This window comes from Populus trichocarpa, chromosome 16, assembly GCF_000002775.5.
Source record: "Populus trichocarpa isolate Nisqually-1 chromosome 16, P.trichocarpa_v4.1, whole genome shotgun sequence".
Taxonomy (NCBI): domain Eukaryota; kingdom Viridiplantae; phylum Streptophyta; class Magnoliopsida; order Malpighiales; family Salicaceae; genus Populus; species Populus trichocarpa.
This window is the reverse complement of record NC_037300.2, coordinates 6,932,022-6,943,703: the sequence shown is the minus strand read 5'-3', so window position 1 is coordinate 6,943,703 and position 11,682 is coordinate 6,932,022. Positions and strand designations below refer to the sequence as shown.

At 35.7% G+C, this 11,682-nt stretch overlaps 1 protein-coding gene across 1 annotated transcript; it reads left to right on the top strand.

Annotated features, from left to right (window-relative positions):
• The first annotated feature begins 570 nt into the window (after positions 1 to 570).
• On the top strand, positions 571 to 3,114 carry LOC7465309 (L-type lectin-domain containing receptor kinase VIII.1). The gene has a single exon (XM_024587291.2). The coding sequence runs from the start codon at positions 747 to 749 to the stop codon at positions 2,895 to 2,897; it is 2,151 nt and encodes a 716-aa protein (XP_024443059.1). The 5' UTR covers positions 571 to 746; the 3' UTR covers positions 2,898 to 3,114.
• Positions 3,115 to 11,682: the final 8,568 nt, after the last annotated feature.

The following is an 11,682-nucleotide window of genomic DNA, read 5'->3' as shown; positions in this document are numbered from 1 at the left end:
CAATTACAAATGCTCTTAATAAAAGAAGAAGAAGAAGCTCAAATAGCACCAGCGCCTGTACATGCCATTAAAAAACCAAAAGATACCATGCACGTTGTCGATGTTCAATAGAGATTCAGCAAAAGACAGCCATGTTTATGTCATCCCATTAACATAAAATTATACGAAGCTAATCTTGATGTTTGATTAGACTGCTAAGCAGCAGCTCAAGTTTATCTATACTGTTTTTTAAGATATTTTATATATATATATATATATATATTTCTTAACTTTTAATACCAAACAATTCAGGTTTTCTGTACTTTCTCTTCTTTTTTTACTTGCATCAATAATGCAAACCAGGCATGCTTTGGATGAATCTCTCTTTTTTACCCTACTTTGGTCCTAATTAGCAACTCCAATTTCCATAAAGGGCGGCCATTCATGACTTTTACCGCTACGTGCAACCATGTAACCGTGCGAAGCAAACAAAAAGGACAGGAGGGGAAAAAACGTTTCTTCTTCACCGAAAAAATAACCGTTACATATGGCCACGTGTCAGTCCCTCACTTCCACCTGTCTTCTTCACCTCTCTTCGGATTCCCTCACTCGCACACCATTCCTTTGTTTCCTTGCTTGCTTCCGTTTTTGTTCTGCTTCCAGTTCTTTTCTCACTCTCTGACAAAACCCGTGAAGCGTTCTCAATCTCCTTCTCTTCACCTCTCCAATAAACCTCAAACAGTCAATTCTATAATGCTAATGTCTTGATGTCTCTCTCTTGCAAAACTTCGGACATTGGTACTTTACCCCTTCCTCTGTTTCTCCTCCTCTGTTTAGTACTGTTAACAACCAAAGCAACATCGACTGATTTTGACTTCGGTACTTTAACACTTAGCAGTCTTAAGCTCCTCGGCGACGCTCACTTAAACAATGGCAACGTCCGTCTCACTCGTGACCTCGACGTCCCCAATTCTGGCGCCGGCAAAGTTCTCTACTCTAAACCCATCAGATTCCGGCAGCCCTCCACTCACGCCATCACCAGCTTCTCCACTTTCTTCTCCTTTTCTGTTGCTAATCTGAACCCTTCCTCCATCGGCGGTGGCCTAGCTTTTGTCCTCTCGCCTGACTCCGATACCCTCGGTGCTGCCGGCGGCTTCCTTGGACTCCTCAACACCAACGACATGCCAAAGGCTGCTTCCAGTTTTGTGGCGGTCGAGTTTGATACTTTAATGGACGTGGAGTTTAAAGACATTAATGGGAACCATGTGGGTTTGGATCTAAGTAGTATGGTTTCTACACAAATTGGTGATTTAGGAGCTATTAATATTGATTTAAAAAGTGGTGATCTTGTTAATGCTTGGATCGATTATGATGGTACAAACCTAAGCTTTAACATTTCTGTTTCATATTCAAATCTTAAGCCCAAAGAACCAATCTTGTCTTTTAATCTTGACTTGGACCAGTATGTTAATGATTTTATGTATGTTGGGTTTTCTGGGTCTACTCAAGGAAGTACAGAGGTTCATAGTATTGAGTGGTGGAGTTTCAGTTCATCTTTTCAGTTAAGTTCAGGTTCTGAGTCATCTTCTCCTGTACCTCCACCTCCAACGGCTAGTTTGATGAATCCAACGGCCAATTCTGTTAAGTCCCCGCCACCAACTTTGGCTCCTAGTGGTTTAGAGTCAGTTGGTGGTAAGAGTGCTAAGTCTGATTCGTGTCATAATCAGCTCTGCAAGCAGGGTGCAGGGGCTGTTGCAGGGGTGGTGACTGCTAGTGCTTTTTTTGTTATCTTCGCCGGTGTTCTTATCTGGGTTTTCTCTAAAAGGTCCAAGCGTGTAAAAGAGTCAGAGTCTTTTGCATCAGAGGTTATCAAAATGCCTAAGGAGTTTAGCTACAGAGAGCTTAAATCAGCTACTAAATGCTTTAATGCGAATAGAATTATTGGTCATGGAGCATTTGGTATTGTTTATAAGGGTATATTGCCGGAGACTGGTGACATTGTGGCGGTGAAGCGGTGTAGTCATAACAGTCAAGGAAAGAATGAGTTTTTATCTGAATTGTCGATAATTGGGACTCTAAGGCATCGAAATCTTGTTCGGCTTCAAGGTTGGTGCCATGAAAAAGGTGAAATTTTGCTTGTTTATGACTTGATGCCCAATGGGAGTCTTGATAAAGCTTTGTTCGAGGCAAGAACGCCTTTGCCATGGCCACATAGGCGTAAAGTCTTACTTGGTGTTGCTTCTGCTCTAGCTTATTTGCATCAAGAATGTGAAAACCAGGTGATTCATAGAGATATTAAGACCAGCAATATTATGCTGGATGAGGGGTTCAATGCAAGATTAGGAGATTTTGGATTGGCCAGGCAAATTGAGCATGATAAATCGCCAGATGCAACAGTAGCTGCTGGTACAATGGGGTATTTAGCTCCCGAGTATCTATTAACAGGGAGAGCAACGGAGAAAACCGATGTATTTAGTTATGGAGCTGTGGTTCTTGAAGTGGCTAGTGGGAGAAGACCCATCGAAAAAGAGACCAGTGGGGTTGGGAAAGTTACGCTTAATGGGAATTTGGTTGAATGGGTTTGGAATTTACACAGAGAAGGCAGATTGCTAGCGGCAGCTGATGATAGGCTTGAGGGTCAATTTGATGAGAGCGAGATGAGGAGGGTTTTGCTGGTTGGGTTAGCTTGTTCGCACCCTGACCCAATGGCTAGACCCACTATGAGGGGTGTGGTCCAGATGCTCGTGGGGGAAGCTGAGGTCCCTCTTGTCCCAAGAGCAAAACCTACGATGAGTTTTAGCACTTCACATCTCTTGTTGAGCTTGCAAGATAGTGTGTCTGACTGTAACGGTATGATCACCATTTGCACTTCCTCGTCAGAAAACAGCTTCATAGGTGGTGGTCATGACCTTGTCTGATCAAAGTGAAGAAACGGGCCCCAATCTTTTGTTTATTGACTCATAATACATATATTATTATTATTATTATTATTATTATTATTCGTTTATGTATGTATAACACAATAACATCCATTGTAATCACAAGGTCTTTAGGGACATTTTTTTTTTTAATTTTTGGTTTTAAATTAATGTATCCTTTTTGGTATAATAAAATGAGTAGTGAGGGCTTCAACTATAGCTATATACAAAGAGAAATGGTGGAGGGTCATTTTCTTGCTTTCATTGGATGATTGTTCCTTCGTGGAAGGGGTGGGTAGTTGCTTTCACAAGCAAGCTTATAGTCAAAAGTATAGTGGTTAGTTAGAGATATGCTTACAGGAAGTGAAGTTATTATTAAAAAAAACAAAAAAAAACTAGTGAGATTATTACAATCCAGTTACGAATTATTGTAAAATTCTACTGTATTTCACAACTGTTATATAGATCGTTACTATACGCCAACGCTTTGAATCAAATCCAATATGTGCTAATAAAACTGACTGCGTGATTCGTTACTTGGCTCTATTGTCGATTTTCTGCGTTTTCCTCCATTGATAGTTGATTTCAAGAACAGGAGAAGGTGTAGGTTTGAGTGATGTGTAGCCAGAAAGATTCAAGAGTCATGTCCAAAGGCCATAAACAAATACCGGACAAATACAAGGAGATGGAATAAAAATAGAAAATCCAACGCAAATGCTCAATGCCTACTCTGTCGTTTGTGTGTAGAAAACAACGAAAAGACACCTCCCGAAACTCTTTTGTCATTTTTTTTTATTTTTTTATTGTTTTTGCAAGGTTACTGATAACTAAAGGGTAAGCCTAGCGCCACTCCTTCGAAAATAAGTTAAATAAATCGTGGGGTATCTGCCCATTTCACTAGCTAGCAAACAAATTTGCTCGGAACTTGACAATTCTTCTGTGGAAATACGAACAGCCCTCCCCAAAATGCCTCCATGTTATACTCTCTCTGTGTTTGTGGCCCAGGTCCAGCAACGCACCTTGTCATGTATATCAGCAGAAATGAACGGCCGTGTATTGGCTACTTTTCAGATATCAACGCTGGGACTGATTCCCCAGCCTTCCAAATTTTGGGAGTGCAGCCAGATTTTCCTGCATTCATAGATTCGTTGTCACAGAAAGATTATAAAGCACCATCTCCCATAGATTCCATGACCTTGTACTCATATTCACATGCGGATAGGTTTTTTACCTTGGTGTATCGACAAACATATTTGTCCTGTTTCTTATTTGTCTGATAGTAAAACAATTTGGTGTCTGAGTTGTGATAATAGTAACAAGTAAGATATTGATTGGGCCAAAAATAAATTAGGCCCAACCGAGCCCAACAAGAAGGAAATAGGAGAGAGAAGAGAGAAGCCTAATCAAGGCTAGAAAAGAAGAAGATAAGAGAGAGAAAAGAGAGGCTTGACAAGGCCCAAGTAAGAAAAGAAAAGGAGAAGAGAAAAAATTAGAGGGCAATCAAGCATAGGTTAAAGGAGAAGAGAAGAAGGGAAATGGAGAAAAAGTAAAAAGATAGCTTAACCTGGTTCGATAACAAGCCCAATTGGGCATAAAAGAAAAGAAAAAGAAGAAGGAAAGAAGGCATGAAAAACAAGAAGAGAAGGAAAAGGAGGGAAAAAAGATGGGGGGGGGGGGCATCTACATTGGAGATTTTTCAATGACACATGAATGTTACCCTTACCAAAACAAAGTAAAAAACACCAATTAAATGACAAAGCATGTCTCACGCAGAATCTGAATACAGTGGGGAAGAGCATGTGTTGGCACTTGTCTTACACTTGCCAGATACACCTTTTATTTTCTTCAATTTCAGTTATTAATTCTTTTATAACTTTTCTATTCAATCCTAATTCGGCCCAACCGATACTAATAAGGGAGAGGAGAAAAAGGAAAGGAAAAGAAAAGAAAGAGAAAAAAATGGCCCAACCTTGGCTCAACCGAATTCACCAAGAAAGTAAGGGAGAAAAATAAAAAGAGAAAGAGAGGGAAAAGGTGGCCAACCTAAACTAGTAAGCATAACTAACTCTCTTTGTGTCGACAAATCTCATTTAGACATGACACGAGGTTCAAGGCATAGTATACTACCATCGTCCTGAATTTTTTATTTTACAAGTTATTAGTGTTGGCGCACACTTGAATTCTCATATTACGAGTTATCAATACGGTGCCCACATGAATTCTTTAAGTTGTCAATATAGTGCTTACCTAAAAGCTATGCATCACAAGTTGACAAGATGAGCACCTACATGAACAACTTGTCCTAGCAAGCTAATTACACGAGAGCTCATGATGAATAAATATTCTCCATGGTTACTCCTACGAATAGATTTTCTATTCTATAGCACATGTGGCCTGAGGTGTATATGTATCAAAAAACCACCAATTATAAAAGACAACACAACAAATCCATATAATTAAACCATAACATAAGTTCTCTTACATTTTTATTCTTATTCTTCTACATATTATTTTCCTCCTACGCTTTGCTAATTTAGGTATTAGAGGGTCCTATGTTCTATATAGGAGAATTGTTTTGCAGGAGAACGTGCATCATCAGTCCAAACCAAATAAAAATAATTTCAACCCACTAAATAGTTATAGAAAAACCCGTATACTTTTAAAGTTTTTCCAACTTTGTTAGATACTATTTATGTGTTCGCACTTCGTTATAGGTCAAAGCATGAAAAAGGCAGGAAAATCAAACATTCCTAAGATGGTAATAAACATATATGTATGATTTCTTTGAATAGAGCAATGAAACTAAGATAAAGATTGGAAAAGCCTAAAAGGAAAGTCTCATTGTAGACATTAAAATATCCATCAATAATTGAGGTGTTGTGAGCCTTGAAGATTCATAATCCTTTGAGTTTATGGCAGATTGAAATGTCTGGTAAAATGGAGCAAATATGTTGCCTCCTATAACCTCAAAAACACTACAACTCCCCAAAATCACATCTTTTGGCATGCCTTTCTTCTTCATGTACTCTTTTAGATTACTAACTATTGTCTCAATTAGATTCTCATAAACTCCATGGAATTTATTATATCTTGTCACATGGGTTGTTACAGCTAGAGGCCCTTCAAACCCTATTAACACTTTATTGTTTTATAGATTAACATAATTGAATGGTGTTATAACATGAACATTGAATTGAAATCCAAGTACTTATAGGAAATAACACAAATTTGAGTTCATCGACCATATAATTAGAATCATATAATAATGATAGAACATAGAACTACATTTACAATTATCATCACCAATATAAAACAAATTTCAAATCCTGTATATTTTCTTATAGTAAACGGTGAAACAAAAACTAACTCCTTAAGCCAAAAATCCAATCAATATGAATTTAAAAAATTAGTGAAATTATTTCTATTAACATAATTTAGCTATCATAACAATGTATTTCAATTAAGAAACATTGAATGACCGGAACTAAAAACTTCTACTCCTACTAAAACAAAGTTTCATAAGAGTCTACAATTATCATCATCAATAGAAAATAAATTGCAATGCCTTTATATCTTCTTATAGGAAAAGGTGAAACAAAAACCAACATGCTCTTTAAGCCAAAATTTCAATCGATATGAGCTTAAAAATTAGTGAAATTAAAAGAAACTAGAAGGGCTCCTCCTTTTACTGTAGCACAATTATTGTTCACAGTCTCACAAATCATTATGGCTTGGAGCAGTAATTTTTTTTCAAATTTTCAATTTAATCCTCAAACTTTTATTTTACACAATTGAGCTATTTTGAACATAAATTAACACCCAATTTCATTATTTTTTAGGAGAGAGGGTTGAATTGAAAGACAGGGGATGGAAGTAGAAAAAGCAAGTAACAGAGATGACAACTTTAAAATTTATTTGAAAAGTTCATTTTAGTTCCCCGTCTTTTTTAGATATTGGTGACCAGTCCCTTTAATTTTAGAAAAATTAATTTCAGTACCAAACTGTATTTTCTTATTTTTAAGTCCTTTTCAAATGGCCGAATTCCAACATAGAAAAAGAAAGTTGTTGTTGTGATTATTCAAGCCATCAAACGATAGATTTTTGTGTTAAATGGTTCTATATGATAATGAGAGTTCAAATTAGATGTTTATTTTTTTTACCTTAAAAATGCCTAAAAATATCTGAACTCCAAAAGATTTTTGGTTTCGGGTTGATTTTGGGTTTTGATACGGTTTTTCATGTTTTTTGAGGTCATTGATTGGTTTAATAAGGTTTCTATGGTGTTTGTTTAGGTGTTTTAGGTTAAAAATTGATTGAAAATAAGTTTTTAGAAGTACAAAAACAGCAACCTTGTTTTTCTGGCCACCACAGTGGCTGGAATCTAGGGATTCTAGATGACGGATCGTCTATTTTTTTTTTTAAGTAAATTAGGGCGAATGACATGAACTTACAAAAAAAAAACCCCAACAACGCCTAGCCTCAATTTTTTTTTTTTAAATTTAAACCTTTTTTATATCTTTTTTTAAAACAATTTTGAAGTCTGTAATTTACTCACTGTGATTTTTTTTGCTTATTTAGTATTTTTGAAATATCAATTATTTTTTTATTATATTGGATATGTTTAATTTTTGAAGAGGTTAGTATGATTTAGTTGTACTGTTTTTATATTTTTTTTATATATTAAATTTATTTTTTTTAAATAAAAATATTTATCTTTTATAATATTTTTAATATGTGCAGCCTTGCACAATCTTTTTCCTTTTATTTTATTTAATAAATTTTATGTGTGTGTCATTTTCTATAACAAATTGATTTTAATAAACAAATTTATTAAACATAATCAGGTAAATAACCCGTGTTGTAATATTAAACATCTTGATCTAAATTTGTTTCTTAATTTTTCCAATTTTATTTTTATTTAACGTTAATAACTTTTTTTTTCATTTCTATACACAATGATTCTTGATTTATTTAATTAGATGCATGGATAAGTTTTTCGAGTTATATTTATGAGTTTTTTTATGTAAAAAAACAATTTGAAAAATTCTACATGTTTAATTTTTTTTTTTTATCATGTATTGATGTTTTTAGCTTGATCCTTAATTTTTTGGATTTCTGATTCTTTTCCTTGATCATTTTATAAACGTTTTATTGTTTATAATTTCACCATTCAATTCAAGTTTGTAGTATATATTTTTTATTTTTGTTTTGATCCTCATTCTTTTGATTTTTATTTTTTTTGTTAATGTTTTTATTATTTTCAATTTAACTCTCAAATTGAAAATTTTATCTTTTATTTTTGATTTAAACTCTCATGCTTTTAATTGCTATTTTTTATTTTAGATTTTTTTGTGTAATTTCTTTTTCCATTTAATCCTTCAACGTTTCATTTACTAGGGATCGAGCTTCACATTTTTTTCATATATAGTGTTTTTCATGTTTGATGACCTAGGTTACGAGTATGAAAAGTTAATTGATGTTGACGTCTTCTTTTGTCTTATTTTCTTTTCCAATACAATTGTTCAACATTATTTATTTTTTTTCCTTTTTTACAATTGTTTTTTGGTACCATACTTTCATAGAGTTATCCCGATCTCATGTATCAGGTCATGAGTTTCGCGTGGTAACACAGTTTTGCCCAAGGCAATATTTTAATTTTTTTTTATTGTTGTCTTATTTTTTTTATTATATTATCAAATTAATCATGATTTAACCTGGTTATCGAATCTCCTTACTTTTTTAAAAACATAATCGTCTCTTAAACTTTTTTTTTCAGGTGAGAAAAAATTTGGTCCAGCCTATAGTGTCTTAGTGGCCACCAATCTAGTTATATGCTATTAATATAATTTAGCTATCATAGCAATGCATTTCAATTGAGAAACGTTAAATGACTGGAAGTGAAGAATTCTACTCTTATTGAAACAAAATTTCATAACTTTTTGTAACTTTGCATGGAAAAAATTAGAAATCCAAGTACAATAGTGACAGAGTACTAAACAACACCAAATGGTAGGGATGAAAATGAATACTCATGGATCGGGTTTCACAATACCCATACTTAAACTCAATTAAAAAAACTAGACCCGAACCCGATCGAGTATAAACAAAACCTAACCCAATAGGGTTTCAGTTTTCCAATTGATAGTCATTGCACATCCATGCCCAGTTAAGCCTAACCTGAACTTAGCCTGATAAATTTGCATTGATATAAACATAACAATTCGAGAATCAATTAAATTTGCATTGATCAAATTTATTTATACACAAGATTATAGATAAAAAGGGACAAGTCTCACACATATGAAGCATCTAAGGAAATAAAATCCATCAAGATCAAATACTAGAACCAATACAGCAAGTCAGTAACAAATAACTCAATATACCTCCTTTTTAAAAATAAACCAAAATCACCAGAACTAATACATTAAGAAATAAAGCAAATTCACCAGAACCAATAGATAAAACTCAATATACCTCCTAAAGCTCCTATCTTGTTTTACATGAGAAAATAAAATCCATTGAGATTAATCACCTTGAAAGAATAGAGAGAATATTATGGAAGAATGGCTCAACCCTTTAAGGTTGGGATTCTGTTGTATTTATAGTCATTATACAAGGCCATGCAAATTTGCAATCAGTTATACAATAGCATATTATTTGCCTAATTTATAGCCTAGACATTAGCTAAGAGATATAGTCAATTGCCTAAATTATAACTATACAATTTGTCAATATCTCTGTCAATATCTTGAATCCTATCATGCCCCCTCAAGGTGATGGGGAGGATGCCACAACAACTTGTCACTAAAGAAACAAAATGTTGACGAAGGTAATCCTTTGGTAAAAAGATCAGCAAGTTGATTGTTGGAGCGGATAAAGGAGACCTGAAGGAAGCCAGTCGAGACAAGCTCACGAATAAAATGGTAAGACAACTCAATGTGTTTGGTTCAAGCATGAAAGATAGGATTGTGTGCCAATTGAGTGGCACCCATGTTGTTAGAGTATAGTGTGCAAGGCAGGGGAGTGTGAAAACCAATGTCTCGAAGGATATAAGAAATCCATAAGAGATCTGCAGAAGCATGAGTAAAGGCTTTATACTCAGACTTTATGTTAGAGAGTGCAACAATTAACTATTTCTTGGCACTCCAGGAGATTAGATTAGAGCCAAGAAAAATATAATGGCCCATGGTGGAGTGGCGAGTATCAGGGCATCTTGCCCAATCGGCATCAACAAAGCAAGATAAATTGGGAGACACATTGGCATAGAAACAGATACCAAAACCAAGTGTACCTTTAAGGTAACGTAAAATGCGTTTAACAGCTTGGAGATGAGCATCACATGGAGAGTGCATAAAGTGGCAGACTTGTTAAACAGAATAAGATATATCCGGCCGTGTAAATGTTAGGTATTGAAAAGCTCCCACTAGACGAAGATATTCATGAGGATCAGGTAACAAAAGGCCATCAGACATATAGAGTTTGCGGCTAGAGATAACAGGAGTAGGTTGCGGTTTATAGTCAAGCATACTGGCAGACTTAAGTATGGACAATAGATACTTAGTTTGCGTAAGCTGAAGTTGAATGGAGGTGCGATGGACCTCAAGACCAAGGAAGTAATAAAGTTCACTAAGGTCTTTCATATGGAAGCGTTGAGAGAGTTGATTGGCGAAGTGATTAATAAGAGAATCTGAAGAACCTATAATAATAATATCGTCAACGTAGACAAGAAGCAATATGGTACCAGCAGATGAATGATTGGTAAAAAGAGAATTATCAGCCTTGCTAGATTTAAAGCCAAGGGAAGTTAAGGCTTGACTAAAACTCTGAAACCACACGCGTGGTACTTGACGCAAGCCATAAATTGATCGATGTAGTTTGCGAACATGGTCAGGAAAAGAAGAGTGGATGAAACCAGGAGGTTGTTACATATAAACCTCTTCAGTTAAAGCACTATGTAGAAAGACGTTTTTGATGTCAAGCTGTCGAATGCTCCAATGACGAGAGAGACCAATTAAGAGAAGGATGCGAACTATTGTGGCTTTAGCAACTGGACTGAAAGTGTTTGTAAAATCAATGCCCTGTTCTTGATTGAAGCCTTTAGCGACAAGACGTGCTTTGTAACGTTCAATGGAACCATCAACTCGTTCCTTGATTTTGTAAACCTAACAATAGCTAACAACGTTCATAGAGGATGTATGAGGCACTAAAGTCCAAGTCTGATTATCAAGGAGTGCATGATACTCATCTGTCATTACAGAAACCCAATGTGAATCAAGGCTGGCAGCTTTGAAGGATGAAGTTTCACGGGGTATGGAGGATGTAAGCAATGCAACATAACATTGGGGTAAGGGATAATTATTGGCACAAAGAGCACGGGGTTTGCAGATGCCAACTTTTGCACGAGTAATCATGGGATGATGATTGGAAATAATCGAAGTTGGAGGGGAAACAGGCGGTTGGATGGCAGACTGGTTGGGTGCAACACAACTATTAGAAGTGGTGGGGGGGGGGGTGAAAGAGTAGTAGGTGATGGAGATTGAGCAGCAGGAGATGTAGATGGAACAGTAGGGGATGAAGGTTCCACTCGTGGGGCAGTTGTTGATGCATTAAGAGGTTCAACAGTAGATTGTGAATGACTGAGCAAGGCTGGCTCAAAGGTCAAAGCCAAGGGTAACCGTGGGGGAGGAACATGTGGGGAAACAGTAGTGGGTAAAGCAGAAGATATCCCATAATGAAATTCAGTTTCATTGAATACTACAAGCCGAGAAATGAAGATACGGCCACT

Coding starts and splice junctions, on each gene's coding strand:
- LOC7465309 (XM_024587291.2), top strand. CDS start 747: ATGTCTCTCTCTTGCAAAACTTCGGACATTGGTACTTTACCCCTTCCT.